The following is a 16500-nucleotide window of genomic DNA, read 5'->3' on the forward strand; positions in this document are numbered from 1 at the left end:
GCGCCCCTACAATGTCTATCATTATTGATGAAGTGGTTTATTTATTTATTTATTTATTTATTTATTTATTTATTTATTTATTTTTCTTTTTGAGAGAGAGACAGAGTGTGAGCAGGGGAGGGGAAGAGAGAGAGGGAGGCACAGAATCAGAAGTAGACTCTTAGGCTCTGAGCTGTCAGCACAGAGCCCAACACAGGGCTTGAACTCACAAAGTGTGAGATCGTGACATGAGCAGAGGTCAGACGGTGAACCAACTGAGCCACCCAGGCGCCCCGATGAGGTTTTTGAATAGGACAGGGCAGGGCTTAGAAGCCAGGAGCCTACTGATGGTTCATGGGGCTGAAAGACCTGCGCTCCGCCCCAGCCTCCATTTTTACCAGCTCTGGAACCTTTTTATAAGACATTGTACCTCTCTGGGATTCTACCCACATGTATGAAAAACAGATTGAAATCTCAGAATTACGAATGGGATTTTTTTCTGACTTTGCAAGTGATAGAAAGTTGCAAATGACAGAAACCTTCATTCAGACTGACAAGGAAGAGGAAAGCCTCAGGGAACTGAAAGTTTGAAGGGGGAGCTTCAGGCATGGCTAGATCCAGGCACTCCAGTGCTCTTAGCAGGAAGTCGTGCCTCTCTGCTTTCTGAGTCTGTTTTTCTCCCTGGGGACTTTACCCCCAAGCAGAGATGCTCTCCTGGGTGTGTGTAGGTGTGTGTGTGTGTGTGTGTTTGTGTGTGTGTGTATCTGTGTGTTTGGGTGGGGTGCACGCACTCACAGCAAAGTGACCACTAGCAGCCTCTCCATGAATCCCACCAATTCATTGACTTCAGGTATGAAAGTGTCTCCTTTCCCTGTAGTCTTAGCAAAAGTCCCAGGGAAGACTTTCATTGGCTCTTCCCCATCCAGTCACTGAGGCCAGGGGGGTAGGACATTCTGATTGGTCAGGCTGGGTCTCCTGGCCACTCCTTGTGGTCCCCACCTTCCCATGTGCCCCTCCCCTCCTGGCCCAGCGCTTCCAGGCCATGGAGGAGACCCACCTGCGGCACATGAAGGCCCTGCTGGGCTCCTACGCCCACTCCGTGGAGGACACCCATGTGCAGATCGGGCAGGTGAGTGGCACCAGGGCTGGGAAGCAAAGCAAAGGGTGCCAGGCAAGGGGCCCTGGCGGTGCCTAGTTACACGCCTTACCCTCCGGGCCCAGGTGCACGAGGAGTTTAAGCAGAACATAGAGAACGTCAGCGTGGAAATGTTGCTGAGGAAGTTTGCAGAGAGCAAGGGCACAGGCCGGGAGAAGCCTGGTGAGTTGGGACACCCTTGGGGGTGGGCTCTGGGGCCACAACTACGGGGAAGGAACAGGACTCAAGGGGCAGGAGATTGAACCACCCTGCGCCTTGGTTTCCTCATCAGAAAAATGGGCTGATGACAAATCTAACTCTGCAGCCCACAGAGGAAAAGGATTTGATGCCCCATTGTTTGTTTTCTTTTTTTTAAGTTTATGTAAGTAATTATGTGCAGGGGCACCAGAGTGGCTCAGTCAGTTGAGCGTTGGACTTGGGGTCAGGTCATGATCTCACAGTTCTTGAGTTCGAGCCCCACATTGGGCCCACTGTTGTCAGTGCAGAGCCTGCTTTGGATCCTCTGTCCCCCTCTCGCTCTGCCCCTTCCCCACTTGCGCTCTCTCAAAAATAAATGAAACATTGGGGCACTGGGTGGCTCAGTCATTTAAGCGACCAACTTCAGCTCAGGTCATGATCTCACGGGTCATGGGTTCAAGCCCCACATCAGGCTCTGTGCTGACAGCTCAGAGCCTGGAGCCTGTCTTCAGATTCTGTGTCTCTCTCTCTCTCTCTGACCCTTCCCTGCTCATTCTGTCTCTGGTTCTCAAAAATAAATAAACATATATAAACAAACAAATAAATAAAACATTAAAATAATAAATTAATCTCTATACCCAACATGGGGCTCAAACTCAGAACCCCAAGACCAAGAGTCACATCTTCTTTCGACTGAGCCAGCCAGGTGCCGCTTGATGGCCCATCTTTCATGTAAATCTCTTACCACCAGATACTGGAGGGACCTCGAAGGCCAGGCCCAGCTGTTCATACTTTAGCCTGAGGGCCCAAGGGAGCCATTGAGGATTGTTGAGCAAAAGGACCAATTTGGAAAAAAAAAAAAAAAAACTGTCCAAATGAGAGGTCAGGGAAGAGTTGAGAGCAGAAGTTTTGGGGTCAGATCTGGCTTTGTGTCTGTTCTTCACTACTTCGGATGTGACCTCAGATGTCCGTCTTGACTTCCCTGAGCCTCAGTCCACTGGATGGACTCACGGTTCCCCCACCCCCACCCCCTCAAGTGCCCGTGAGCAATGCTGGAAGTAGATAAAGTGACTCGGGCATCACTCCGTCCAGTGCATCACAAGGGGGGACCGGAACCCCATCCCACTCCCATTCATGACCGTCTCTGGGGCTGACTCTGACCTTGCCTTGTGCACCGGAGGCTGGCTGGCCTCGAGCTCAGACCCAGGTGCCTTTGTGAGTCCACAGCTGTGCTGCCACCAGCCCCGGGACCCCCAGCCAGGCTGAATCTCTCCATCTCTTCTACTTCAGGGCCTTTGGATTTTGAGGCATACAGTACGGCTGCCCTGCAGGAAGGCAAGTACGTCTGGGCCTGGGTGCCCAGGCTAGACGCCAGGGATGCGGGAGGCGGACCTGAATGGGAAGCGGGCACCCAGAGCTCAGCTGCACCCCTTCCTCTGTTCTCAGCAATGAAACGTTTGCGGGGAGCCAAGGCCTTTCGCCTCCCAGGACTGAGCCGTCGGGACCGGGAGCCGCCTGCAGCTGTGTGAGGAGGCCCCTGCGCTTGTGCCCAGCCCTGGCCCAGGCTAGCCCGGGATCCCTTCCCCCTTCCCAGACTATCCCCTGCTGAGGGTAGCCCAGGAGAATTCCTGTTCCAGGCTATCCCAGACTCCCTGCCCCCAGCTCCAGGCAAACCCCCTCCCTCCGGGTCCCACCACCTGCAGGACGAGCTCAGGACAATATCGTGGCCCAGGGGCAACCCCCAGGCGCCATGTCTCGTGTTGGGGGGTCGGGGGCACCTATATGAAGTGGAAAAGCTGACACAAGCATCTCTTTCTCCATCCCCAGAGACTCCTTGGAGCCCGATTCAGGGGTGAGTACCGGGCTGCAAGTGCGAGGGTTCAATCCCACCGTGGGCCCCCAAGCCTGGAGCTCAAGGGGCTAAATCTCATCCCAGCTGCATGTGGCAGGGACCGATGTCCCCACTTAGCTTCAAGGTGCCCCTCAGTCTTAACCACCACAGGGCATGACACACTCTGTTCCCTCAAGAACCCGCCTACACTAAGGAAGACTGTTATGGCCACTGGGGCTGTTTTTAGGTCTGAGTCCAGGCCCAGAGGTGGGAGGGCGCCTGGCAGGGAGAGATGGGAGGTTCAGTAGCAGGGAGCCTGACTCCCTGCTTGTCCCCCTAGACGTGTCCGGAGGTGGATGAAGAAGGTTTCACTGTCCGGCCTGATGTGACCCAGAACAATATCCTCCTGGTGCCCCCTGGCGGCAGCGGTGGGCACGGCAAGGACAAGGCGCTGTCCGCAGCGATCCCTCCGCCAATAGCAACCCTCTCTGTTTACCTCCTGCGGGGGAGCCTCCCCGGAAGATGGAGCAGATTCAAATGAAGATACTTGCCCTGTGGGTGGTGGGCGAGAGGGGGAGCCAACAGGGCTTCCTGGAGGAGGGGGCACCGTTGTCTTTAGCATCACACCAAGAGTTTGCTATTAAGGCATGCTTGTGCAAAGGCTTGGGGCCAAAACATGGTGTTGAGGCCCGGGTGGCAAGTGGTGATAGATGGGATTGTGTAGGGCCCTGAAGGGTTTGAGGAGGAAGGGGTGGGTGACCCCCCCCCCCACCGTGTCAGGATCTGCTTGGCCCCTTGACTGCGACGCACGCACGGCGGAGCCCTCCCGCTTTTCCTCCAGTGACTCCGACTTCGACGATGAAGAGCCCCGAAAGTTCTACGTGCACATCAAACCTGCCCCCGCCCGGGCCCCAGCCTGCAGCCCCGAGGCAGCAGTGGCGCAGCTCAGGGCCACGGCCGGCAGCCTCATCCTCCCTCCCGGCCCAGGGGTGAGGCATAGGAGGGGTGTTCTCTGGTGGGGCCGGTGGGGCCCGCTGGATGCACCCGATCTGACGCCACCCACTTTGTCCACAGGGCACCATGAAACGCCATTCCTCACGTGAGCAGCCTGTTAAGGGGAACTCGGTTTGGGGAGGAGCTCAAGGAGGGGAGGCTGGGCCCGGAGTGTGAGCGAGGTTTGGTATCTCAGCTCTGCCACTTTGACCCTCAGTCTCTTCTTCTATAAAATGGGGTCATAATGGGAATTGAGAACTGAGACAGCTTGGCCCAGGCTCCAATCCCTCTCTGCCTGGCTTGCTGGTCACCTCGGGCAGCTGGCAGGGCAGCTCCAAGCCTTAGTCTCTTGGTCTGTGGCAGAGGGACCACTGTAGGTGACAGGAAGGCTCAACGTGGTGCATCTCTCATAGGAGACGCTGCTGGGAAACCACAGAGGCCTCGGTCTGCCCCAAGAGCCAGCAGGTGGGTCCTATAGTGGGGGGACATTGGGCCAACATGAACGAGCGGGGGCGGGGCTGTCCCCAACTCCTCTCTCCTCTTCCCTGCTGCCTCCCTGTGTCTCTGCCTCCCCTTCTCTCTGGCAGGGAGTTGAGGGCCTGCTGTTTTTGAGAAACCACTTAGTCGTTCATTTGATGAACTTTTATTGAGCACTTGCTGTGTACCCCTGCTATTCTGGGTTCAGAGTTCTATGCCCAAGACAGGTCTTCCTTCTCGGATTCACATTCTCATGGCTCAGATTTTAAGGACAGCCACGACATTAGAGCATGTCCAGTATTTCCAGGTGCTATGAAGAGAATAAAGCAGGCAGTGTGGCAGAAGATACCAGTGGGCAACTTTAGTTGAGGCCGTGGGAGGCTGCTCTGGGGTGGGGGCGAGGAGCTTTGAGCCCAGCCTTGAAGACAGCAGGACGTGGCCTCAGCAAAAGCGGAGAAACAGCTCAGGACCAAGAACAGCCTGTGCGCATGCCCTGAGGAGGGGAGGGGACCCGGGGAGGATAGAAGCCATCCCTCGGCTCCACTTTGTCCACAGCTGTGCGGAGAAGCTGCAATCAGATGAGCAGTTTTCCAAGAACCTCTTTGGGCCGCCCCTGGAGTCGGCCTTTGACCATGAAGACTTTACAGGTGATGGGGGTAGGGACTTCGGGGGCACAGGCTTGGCTAGCGAGATGGCTGCGTTCATAGCAAGGGCAGGTTTGGGGGGTGGGCAGGCTGGAGGGAGCATTTGGGGGTAACTGAGAAGGTAGACTTGTCGGTGCGATGGTGGGCGGGGCCGGCCATAAGGTGGGTCCTCGGTGGTAGTGTAGGTGACCAAGGATAGGTGGGCGGAGCATAGGTGGAGAGGGAACTGACCAGAGGGCGTGGCCTGAGGGGTGGGCCCCTCCTCAGCATGGGCGTGGCCGGCAGGAGGAAGGAAAGGGCCTCCGGGTGGGCGGGATCTGGAGCTGGCGCCCCCACCCCCAACCCACCCCCCTCTAGGCTCCAGCAGCCTCGGCTTCACCTCCAGCCCCTCACCTTTCTCCTCCTCGTCGCCCGAGAATGTGGAGGACTCCGGCCTGGACTCGCCATCCCACGTGGCGCCTGGCCCCTCCCCGGATTCCTGGGTCCCCCGCCCCGGCACCCCGCAGAGCCCACCTAGCTATAGGGCACCGGCCTCCGAGTCGAGGGGGACACGGCCCCTGCCAGCATCGGACTCGCCACAGCCCCTCGCCCCATCCCCGGGCCCCTGGGGGCTGGAGGCTGTGGCTGGAGGAGGTGAGTGCAGGAGTCAGAGTCATCAGAGCCCTGGGTGGGAAAGCCTGAGCGCCTACTGTGGCCAGGGCCTGAATGGGCGGCTGGGGACACAGCTCAGAAATCTCACAGGGACAATAATGAGATGGACATTTAACAAAGTGGAGGTGGCAGGTGCCTGATGAGGGCTCAGAAGATTGGGACCTCCCTGAGGAGGTGACATGTGAGCTGAGATTTGTTGGAGGTGAGCAAGGAGCCATTGGGAAGAGTGTGTGAGGGTTCCCAGCAGAGGGCAGGCACTTTCTGTACAAAGGCCCTGCGGTGAGTAGCTGACTAGGCCCTCTGAGGAACAGCTAGGGGGCCGGTGAGGCTGGTGAGGCTGGTGAGACAGGAACAGAGTGATGACCTGGAAAAGGAGGGGGAGGGGGAGTGATGTCAGTAGGGAGATGGGTCCAAGCAGGGTCTGGGACCTGATGGGAGTGACGTGCGCTTCACCCCTAGCAAGGTCTGAGCCACATATTGGCGGGGGGGGGCTGGGAGCAGAGGAGGGGCAGCACCTAACAGCTTGCAGGCCTCCTCTGTCCACCTGGGGGTGGGGGTGACGCTGGAGAGCAGGGACGGGGTCCAGGGAGGGGGGAGAAGCGGGCGCGAAGGCACAGGGCTGAGACGGCAGAGCAGTCAGGGCAGAGGGCTCGAGGGCAGCGGGGCGTTCTTCCAGGGAGGGCAGAAGGGGCAGGCAGTGTAGGGCAGAAGAAGCCGGGGGCATGTTGCCACTGGGACTTTAGATGCCAGGTGGACAGGGGACCCCGCATTCGGGGGAGGCCGGATGGGGGCACCCCGTGCACCTCTCTGGGAAGCAGGGAGGGAGGCCGCCCAGGAGAGGGGAGGGCCTAGTGCTCCAGGTTGGTAGGAAGAGGCAAGTGAAGGGGTGAGGAGATGGGCTGCTGGGGGCCTGAGTCAGAGGGCCGTGGGCTGCAGCCACGTGAGGTCCCCAGCAGTGGTGACGGGGGTGCTTGGCACCGCTCTTGATTAGAGAAAGAGCCGGTTTGGAGATGGTTCAAGGAAGGTCCCAGGAGAGTGAGTGTAGACCGCGAGTGTAGACTAGTCCAGCAGAGTTGTCTGGGCTCCACTATAGAATTGGGGCTCTCAACCAAGCCAGTTCTGCCCCCTAGGGGACACTTCGCAATGTCACCCGTGATGTTAGATTGTCACCACTAGGGGGATGGGTACTAGGGACAGCTGTGGTGGGGGCAGGTCAGGGAGGCTGGTCAGCACGCCGTGGTGCACAGGACAGTCCCCCGGAGAGTGCGGGGCGGGGGCCAGCAGCGCAGCTGAGACGCCCCGGGGGAGGGAGGAACACCCCTGGGATGTGCGTAGAGCAGAGAGCTGGGGACGCTGAGGAAGCAAGAGGAAGCTGAGTTTTATGCAGTCATTAGCCCATCAGACCCAGGCCGGGGTGGGAGGCCGCCTCATACTCGCAGCGAGGGTGAAGGTCACGGCCTTGCCGATGTCTGGTGAAAACACTGCCACTTCTCCCCCCGCCCGGCGTCCAGCACGTACTTCCAGTAACCTCTTATCGGACCATCGGTCTGGGGTCCGAGAGGCTCAGGGGTGTGGATGGCCTCTGCGGTCCTGTCCGGCACTTTCTCTGCAGCCCCAAAACTTCAGACCCAGGGCGTGTCCCCCCAAATAAGCCCGACTCCCAGCTTTTGGGCAAGTCCCTTCTGGCCGGGGGGGCGGGGGCCGCTGGCGAGAGGCCCATGGCGGCAGCATCTGATCTCTGTCTGTCTAACGCTCACTCCCCAGACCTGATGCCGGCACCTGCTGACCTTACAGCCAGAGACAGCCTGGCAGCCCCACCCCGGAGACCCCGCACCAGGAAGGTGTCCTGCCCCCTCACACGCAGCAATGGGGACCTGGTACGGTGAGGGGACGCATGGCAGGAGCCGGGCTGGGGGTGCCTGTGGGGGGGGGCAGGCGGCCCCAGGGCGCTGCTCCTGGGTGATCGCAGCCTGGCCTCTCTCCTTCCCCAGTCCCGGTCTCTGAGCCCCTCCCCGCTGGGCTCCTCGGCCACCAGCGCCATCTCCGAACGGCCTAGCTTCTCGTCATCCCAGACAGGACATGGTATGGGGGCGGCCCGGGGCCCCTCTCTGGGCTTCGCTAAGTGATGTGTTGGAGGCCCTGCAGGCAGAGGGTGGGGCCTGGAGCCTGTGCCCATATGTCTGTCCCCCTTCTCTCCCTCCCCTTCGCCACCAGGAGTCTCCCGGGGACCCAGCCCTGTGGTCTTGGGCTCCCAGGATGCTTTGCCTGTAGCTACAGCCTTCACCGAATATGTCCACGCCTACTTTCGAGGCCATAGTCCCAGGTATGCAGTGTGGGGGGAGCAGTGCAGACAGGGGCAGGGACAAACAGGACTCTCTTGGGCCTGAGCATTGCAGGGTCCAGGAGAAACAGCCTTCCGGTGTGTTTTCTGACGGGCTTTTCCGTGGAAGGGCCTTGAACTCTGGGCCAAGCACCCAGGCGCCCGTCCTGAGGGCAGTTGGGAGCACAGAGAGTGTTTGAGCAGGGGCCAGGCCTCACTGTAACCACAGTTTAGAGCAACTCTTCTAAGACTGCTGCAGTATCACACTGAAGGGAGCAAGACCAGGCAGGTTAAGGGTGAGTTGAGGGGCCAGAAATAATCTTGGAGCAGTGCCCAGCAGGAAAGATTAAACCACAAAGAGTATTAGACCTAAAACCCAAGCTGAGGATGGTAGTATAATTGAATGTTTTACTTTGAGCCTCCTGGTGGCCTAAGGGAAAAGGGCACTAGGGAAGGGGATGCTCCTGTCTCCTTCAGCGCCCTGTGGTTTCTTCCTGGTGCCTGGATTGCTGTCCAGGCAAGGACACAAGGAGGGGAGGTTGGGACTGAGGATGTCGGCGTGGTCAGGGCCTTGCCTCTTCTGAGGAGTGGGGGAACCACTGGCTGCAAGGGAGCCAGGAGAGAGGAGATGGTGAGGTGCCAGGCAGAGCCGAGCCAACACACAGTCTCCTCACCTCCTCCCCAGCTGCCTGGCCCGAGTAACCGGGGAGCTGACCATGACCTTCCCCGCCGGCATTGTTCGTGTGTTCAGCGGGACCCCTCCCCCACCGGTCCTCAGTTTCCGCCTGGTGCACGCAGCCGCCATTGAGCACTTCCAGCCCAATGCTGACCTGCTCTTTAGGTACTTTAGGAGGAGTGGGAGGGTCGGAGGCAGGGGGCCCCAGAAGCTCATGGGGTCCAGGAGCCCCCTGGTGGGGTGAATGCCTGCTCTGCCTCCTGCGATTTGCTGTGTGGCCCTGGGCACATCCCTGTCCCTTCTGAACCTCATTTTTCTTTTCTCCTTTGCTTCCCATTTCCCACCCCCCTCCTCCCCCCGGGGGGTCGTGCTTTACTGGGCCCAAGGTGAGCCAGGGAATCTGCTCCTTTAGGAAGCCCTTGGGGTAGGTCGGATACTGAGGGCCCTGGGAAGGTACCTCCCAAGGGCTTGGGGGTGATTATTCCTGGTCTCTGTAGCGACCCCTCCCAGAGCGACCCTGAGACCAAAGACTTCTGGCTCAACATGGCGGCTCTGACCGAGGTCCTGGAGCACCAGGCGGAGCAGAACCCAGGCGCCTCCTACTACAACGTGGTGTTGCTGAGATACCAGGTGGGCCTTGTGGATGGGCCCTGAGAGGGAGGCGGGGTGGGGTCCAATGAACGGTGGCTGCGCGGGCAGTGGGGGAGGGGCAGCCCCCTCCCTCCCCCGGGCGCAAATGGCTCCATTATGGAAATTAGAAGAGGGCCCATCCCAAGGACCCCCAAACCCCTCCGCCCCCCGCACCTGCCCACAGCGGCGTCCGAACGAGGCCCTCTCCTGCCCCCTGCTGGAAACATAGTGTCATGCAGACCCTGATCCGCAGTGTCTCCGAGGGAGAAGGACTAGGCCCCACCGAGTGGTCCGTGCGGCGGGCGCGGAGTCGGGTCTGCCACCGCGGCGCAGGGTCCGGAGGTGGAGTAGCGCGCGGTGCGGCAGGACCCGACGGCCTAAAGCTGGATGCGGTCTCCCGTTCTCGCCCCTCCCAGTTTTCGCGCCCCGGTCCCCAGTCCGTGCCTCTGCAGCTGAGCGCCCACTGGCAGTGCGGGGGGACCCTCACGCAGGTGGCGGTGGAGTACAGCTACCGGCCCGGTGCCACGGCCGTGCCCACGCCGCTCACCAACGTCCAGATCCTGCTGCCCGTGGGGGAGCCTGTGACCAACATCCGCCTACAGCCGGCCGCCACCTGGTGAGCGGGGGCGGGAGGGAGGCGAGGGAGGCTCAGCAGTGACCTGGAACCCTCCCAGACCGCCTGCCATGCAGCAACTGCAGGGGCCCTGGGAGGTGCGGCTGTCAAGTGAGCGGTGAACTCACCTTGCTTACAGCCAAGGGTGACAATAATAATGTTCGACACCAAGATTGTGTGTCAGGCACCTGCTCTCTATACCCCCAGCGGATCTGGGCTTTTAGCAATCCCTTGAGGTGTGGACACCATCTTTCCCATTTATGGAGGCGGAACTGAGGCACAGAGGGGCGGAGGCACTTATCTGAGGTCATGGTCAGGGTTTGGACCCAGCCAGCCACTCTCTGCACTGGGCTATATATTTTTTTAAGTTTATTTATTTTGAGAGAGAGAGAGAGACAGAGTGCACAGGTGCGTGTGCGTGAGCAGGGGAGGAGCAGAGACAGTGGGAGAGAGAGAGTGTGTGCTCACACCTGCATATGCAAACAAGCAGGGGAGGGGCAGAGAGAGAATCCAAGCAGGCTCCTCACTGTCAACGCAGAGCCTGACTTGGGGCTGAAACTTACCAACCGTGAGGTCACAACCTGAGCCAAAATCAGGAGTCTGACACTTAAGCAACTCAGCCCCTAGGGCGGCTCCCCCCACCCCCACCCCCGGCTTTCAGTCGCCAGTGTTGCTTTTGTTTTGTGCAGAAGGTAGAGGGGCGCCTGGGTGGCTCAGTTGGTTGAGCGTCAGACTTCAACTCAGGTCATGATCTCACAGTTCATAGGTTCAAGCCCTGCGTCAGGCTGTGTGCTGACGGCTCAGAGTCTGGAGCCTGCTTCATATTCTGTGTCACCTTCTCTCTCTCTGCCTCTCCCCCACTCATGATCTGTCTCTCTCTGTCTCTCAAAAATAAATAAATGTTTTTAAAAAAAAGGTTGAACCTAGCACAAAGAAACCAAATTTAAAGGACTTACGTGTGTGGTCTAAAAATGCCACATGGCTGTGGGGTCCTTGGGGACCAGCTGCTCCATACCCCACGCCCATTTTACAGATGGGGAAACCGAGGTGAGGGACAGAGGACCTGGCTTGCTGGGGTCATATAGCTGAGAGGGGACCAAGCTGGGACCAGTGTCCTCTCTGGGAGAGACCTGACCAAGCTTTTTGTTGATGCCAGGAATCTGGAGGAGAAGCGGCTCCTTTGGAAGCTGCCAGATGTGTCTGAAGCAGGGGGTGAGTTGTGGTTGTGCAGGAGATCTCTGTGGAGGGGGGGTTGGGTGGGAGGGACTTATTTAAAATGGGGGTAGAATTGGGGATGTGCTGGGGTGGAGAAGGGTGGGCATGGAGGAAAGCTTAAAAGGGCTTTGACAAAGCTGTGAGAGAGGACAGGGCTGGGGAGGCAGGCATAGCTGGTACAAAGGCCCTGAGGCAGAATTCCTTTGCAAATTACACACAGCCCCATGGGGCCACAGGGGAAGAGCACGGGGCACATGAGGTCTCAAGGAACAGGCAGTGGCCCCAGATCAAAAGGCTTGGGAAGAGCCCAGGTCACAGCAGGCCTGGGACCGAGGCTGGGGCACAGCTGACCCCAGGCCTCCCCAGGCTCTGGCCACCTATCCGCCAGCTGGGAGCCATGCTCAGGGCCCAGCACACCCAGCCCTGTGGCCGCTCAGTTCACCAGCGAGGGGGCCACTCTGTCTGGCGTGGACCTGGAGTTGGTGGGCAGCGGCTACCGCATGTCACTTGTAAAGAGGAGGTTTGCCACAGGTACGCTCCCACCCTCTGCCGCGTGCACCCCTGGACCCAGGACCCCACTCCTTGCTTCTGCGGGGGGGGGGGGGGGGAGAAGCGTTGGGCTGTTGGGGAAGGTTGTGGGTGTTGGGCCCTGGAGGCCCAGGATGGTGGGCCTGATCTGGAGGGGTAGTTAGGGCCCCAGGGGGAGGGGTGAGGAAGGGGCCTCCTAGGGTTTCCGCAAGGACCCAAGGCCAGAGCCAGAAGCCCCTTTGCCACATGGCCCCCACCTAATTCTCCTGCTGCCACAGGGGCTGCAGGGACCTGTGAGACAATGGGAGCAGTGAATTATGGGGCTGCTTTGAGGAGGACTGGGAGGTGCTGGGGGCGGGGCAGGGGGCGGGGCAGGGGCGGGGCGAGGGACCGCCTCCCTCCCTCCCTCCCTGCTCACGGGGCTACCCACACAGGGCTGTACTTGGTGAGCTGAGTGCAGAGGCCGTGGGCGCCACCGGCCCCAGCTCTGCACTGTGTCCTGGTGCTCGCTGACTGAGCCCCGCCTTCCTGCCGGACCCTGGGGTCCCCCCTCCACCCCGACTCCGCCGAGAGGAGCCGCACACCCATCCTGGCTGAGCCCAAGGGTCACTCCTGCTCAAGCCCATCCCCTGCAGGTCCTTGGACTTTTAATGTTCTTTGAATAAACACTTTATTTTCTAATAAAATGAATAAGCCTTTTCCTGCTCCAGGAAATTTCCTTCACGTCTCCAGAGAGGAGAGGACGGGAAGCTGGATGGACGGGTAGGGGAGACGTAATATCCCTCATGTTCTCCCATCACCCCTGCCCACATGTGCACGGCGGCACCAGGGGGAGAAAAAGCCAGACACGGGCACCCCGAGCTCGGTGGGCATCTGAGCCGGTGGAAGGGACAAGGACTAGAGGAACCCAGAGGGTGATGTTGGACTCTTCCTAAGGAGAGGGCATTATAAATGGGGCTCTGAAGTATGAATAAGAGTTCACAAGATGGGGATGGGCATCCCAGGCAAATGAATGGGGAGTTGTAAGTTCTGAGAGAAGTCAGTCAGTCGGTCCACAAACACTGACTGACTGCCTACATAGGCCAGGCTGTCTGGGACACGGCTTTGAGCACGACAAAGCTCTTGGAAGCTTTGAGGCTATGAAGCCACACAGGCCTGGGTTTAGAGCCCGCTTGGCCACCAGTGGCCGTGTGACTTTGAGCGGGTGACTTGACCTCCCTGGCCTCCACGTCGTCACCTGGAACCCACCTCAGTCAGGGGCTGTAGGGAGGTTACAGACTTCGAAGAGCACCTGATAGAGAATGAGCTCTCCGGCAGTGCCGGGCGCTTTTCTCTGTTGGGAGCCGGGGTGGAGGCCGGTGCACCTGGGCAAGGGCTGGGCCGAGCGGGGCCCAGGTCAGGTGTGGGAGGCAGGTGGGAAGCAGGTGTGGGCTCAGCGGGCGGTCCTGGACGCCGATGGGCACGTGAGGACCCTGAGCCCACGCAGATCCCGAGGACCACGCTGGCGCCAGACGGAGCTGAGGAAGCAGGAAGCAGGATCTGCCCTTCGCTCTCCTCCTCCCACTTGGTTCTCCGAAGACAGAGGGCACGGGACGTGGGGGGGAGGGGCGGGGAATCTGGAATCTGCCTCAGTTTCCTCATCTGCAAAACGGGAGAAAGCCACTAGCTGGGGGACGCCTGGGGAGCACCGGCAGCTCAGTGCACCATCATCAGTGCCTGCACCAACGGCAGTTTCGGGAGGCGCTGTCACGAATGAGGCGTCCAGGCAGCCATGGCCCTGGCGTACTCACGTTCTTGCCTGAACAGGTGCAGCGCTAAGACCTCAGAGCCACCTGAGCGGGACCCTCCCCCTGGCGGGGGCCTCAGGTCCCCAGCTGCAACTTCATATCAGCTGTGGTTCCCGGGCTCGTGGGCCAACAAAGAAGCCGAATCAAATGTCCCATCCAATGGAAGTGTCCCCTCCATCCTAAATCTGCACACATGTGTGTGCATGGGCGTGCGTGCATCCACGTGCAGTGACCTCGGTACCTCCCAGATGGTCCCTGTCCTGGTCTTATGTGGCTGAGTAACTGGGATGCCCATCTCCATTCCATGGGCCACTGCATGACAGGACACCGTCTTCTTTGTCACCGGCTCCTATCGAGTTTAACTTCGCTTTCTTCAGGTCGCAAGGGAGATTGGGTACATTTTAAAACACAGAAGGCGTTTCTTGGGCGTGGCCTCTTCATTGCCCAGCCTTCCAGAGCTGCTGGGGCACATCCCTGTCTCTCAAGAATGAGTCCCAGGAAGGAGAGTCCCAACAGAGGGTGGGACACACACTGAAGTGGCCAGCCCTGGGTGGGCAGGTCGTTTTTTGGTGGCTTATGGTGCCGTGGTCTCCTAGGCCTGGGAGACCCCCAATCTCAGTCTGGGGTACGGAGTGATTAGGTCACTTGCTAGAAGTCACCCCCAGTTGATGATTGTCCTAGTCAGGTTTTTTTCTTTTTAATGGAGATAAAATTCACATAACAGAAAACTAACCATTTAAAGTGGACAATTTGGGGCGCCCGGGTGGCTCAGTTGGTTGAGCATTTGACTTCAACTCAGGTCAGGATCTCACCGTTTGTGGGTTCGAGCCCCACATGGGGCTCTTCACTGAGCTCCGAGCCTGGAGCCTGCTTCAGATTCTGTCTCCCTCTCTCTCTGCCCCTCCCCTGCTTGTTTCTCTCTCTCTCTCTCTCTCTCTCTCTCTCTCTCTCTCTCAAAGATAAATAAACTTTTTTTAAGTGAACAACTCAGTGACATGTAGCATATTCACAATGTTGTACCATGCATCACCTCCATCTAGTTCCAGAACATTTCCATCGGGCCCAGAAGGAGACCCTGTCCCCATTAGCTGTCACTTCCCATCCCCCGCCCGCAGCCCCTGGCTCCCACTGACCTGCTTTCCGTCTCTGTGGACTCACCTGTTCTGGACATTTCCTATAAACCGAATCATGCACTCTGTGGCCTTTTGTGTCTGGCCTCTCTCACTGCGTTTTTGTGTTTTTGAGGTTCACACATGTTGCAGCGTGTCCGTGCTTTACTCCTTGTTATGGCTGAGTAATATTCCACCGCAGGGTTGCCAACCTTAAAAAGAAGCCAGCTGGTTATTTTATCAGCAGAATGGGTTTATTCGGGAACAGCAGAGGAACCGCAACCTGGGGCGTGGGAGCTATGGTAAAACCTACCCACGTCCAAGAAGCATAGGAGAAGGAGGAAGCTGGGATGGGGCTGTTTCCAACTAAAGTCCAGCGGAGAGAAGTGGGAGTTCAGGGGACAATTTCTTGTGGGAGGTGCAATGCCCGTCTTTTCCTGCAGGGGTCGCTAGCTGATGATTCTTTCCTGATGCGGACTCTCTTGTAATTGACAGTTCTTTCTGTATCTGGTGTTGGGGCAATCGGGCTCCCTCTTCCGGCTCCACTTTTTGTTTTTGTTTCAGGGTGGGTTTTTCCCCCCAGTTTTTATTTAAATTCTAGTTAGTTAACATATAGTGTAAATTTGTTTCAAGAGTAGAATTGAGTGATCGGTCGCTTACATAGAACACAAGTGCCCTCCTTAACCCCTGTCAGCTGTCTAGCCCATCCCCCTCCCACCTCCCTCCTTCAACCCTCAGTTTGGTCTCTATCATTCAGAGTCTCTTAAGGTTTGCCTCACTCTCTTTTTTTTTCCCCCTCCTTCCCCTACGTTCATCGTTTTGTCTCTTAAATTCCACAGATGCATGAAATCATATGGTACTTGTCTTTCTCTGACTGGCTTATTTCACTTAGCCTGGATTACCCCCTTTACCTCCACACTGACTACCCTTCAGTGAGGGCCCCCTTTATCAGTGTTCACATGTCCCCGTGTGGACCAAGCTCTTTCTCCAAACGCATCGCTGATCAAGAGTTAGGTTTTTGTCATTCAACAACCTCATGTTCCTCGGTGTCAGGAAGGGTCTTTCCTGGGTATCATGTCCCATAATTGCCCCCAAGGGCTATTACACAGAACGGAAACCTGAGGTCACATTCGAGTAGCAAGGGCCAGTAAGCAGGAGAACCCACGTGCGGCCATGTTTACCAAGACTGTACGCAAGGGAGACTGGGCACGTCATTTTTTACAAACGGTTGACAGGCAACAATTACAAAACCAAAAGCAACGTGACAATTCCAAGCAGTCAAACGGCGTAAGGGTTCTACCCCAGTACCCTAGATGGGACAGTGGCCAGGTTGGCGCGGGATTCTCGTGGCTGGCTCGGTGGGTGGAGCTTGCGACTCTTGATCTTGGGGTTGTGAGTTGGAGCCCCACAGTGAAGGTGGAGATTACTGAATATCTTGGACGCTTGGTTAAGCGTCCGACTCTTAGTTTCAGCTCGGGTCATGATCTCATGGTTCGTGGGTGCGAGCCCGACTTCAGGCTTGGGATTCTGCTCCATCTTTCTCTGCTCCTCCCCTGCTCGCTTTCTTTCTCTCTCAAATATAAATCAACATTTAAAAAAAGAATTTCTAAAAAATAAAATCCTTAAAAAATTTAATTGGTGGAGGGGGACGCCTGGGTGGCTCAGTCCAACTCTTGGCTTCTGCTCAGATCATGATCTCACGGTTCATGGGTTT

At 58.0% G+C, this 16500-nt stretch overlaps 1 protein-coding gene across 2 annotated transcripts in view; it reads left to right on the forward strand.

Moving 5' to 3' along the window:
- The window catches only part of FCHO1 (FCH domain only 1), a 27954-nt gene extending 15365 nt beyond the window's left edge, over window positions 1–12589 (forward strand). For both annotated transcript variants that reach the window (XM_029917004.1, XM_029917003.1), the window contains 20 exons: window positions 1010–1108; window positions 1201–1297; window positions 2603–2647; window positions 2759–2837; window positions 3140–3164; window positions 3484–3541; window positions 3954–4132; window positions 4218–4242; window positions 4550–4601; window positions 5169–5260; window positions 5615–5890; window positions 7673–7785; window positions 7900–7990; window positions 8123–8231; window positions 8914–9069; window positions 9402–9534; window positions 9951–10150; window positions 11304–11359; window positions 11729–11893; window positions 12325–12589. In XM_029917004.1, the coding sequence (XP_029772864.1) occupies window positions 1010–1108; window positions 1201–1297; window positions 2603–2647; window positions 2759–2837; window positions 3140–3164; window positions 3484–3541; window positions 3954–4132; window positions 4218–4242; window positions 4550–4601; window positions 5169–5260; window positions 5615–5890; window positions 7673–7785; window positions 7900–7990; window positions 8123–8231; window positions 8914–9069; window positions 9402–9534; window positions 9951–10150; window positions 11304–11359; window positions 11729–11893; window positions 12325–12344 (2070 nt within the window). In that variant the 3' untranslated portion in view covers window positions 12345–12589. The remainder of the gene's footprint in view (window positions 1–1009; window positions 1109–1200; window positions 1298–2602; window positions 2648–2758; window positions 2838–3139; window positions 3165–3483; window positions 3542–3953; window positions 4133–4217; window positions 4243–4549; window positions 4602–5168; window positions 5261–5614; window positions 5891–7672; window positions 7786–7899; window positions 7991–8122; window positions 8232–8913; window positions 9070–9401; window positions 9535–9950; window positions 10151–11303; window positions 11360–11728; window positions 11894–12324) is intronic.
- The last annotated feature ends 3911 nt before the right edge of the window (window positions 12590–16500 follow it).

This window comes from Suricata suricatta, chromosome 12 (assembly GCF_006229205.1).
Source record: "Suricata suricatta isolate VVHF042 chromosome 12, meerkat_22Aug2017_6uvM2_HiC, whole genome shotgun sequence".
In the NCBI taxonomy this organism is placed as follows: Eukaryota; Metazoa; Chordata; class Mammalia; order Carnivora; family Herpestidae; genus Suricata; species Suricata suricatta.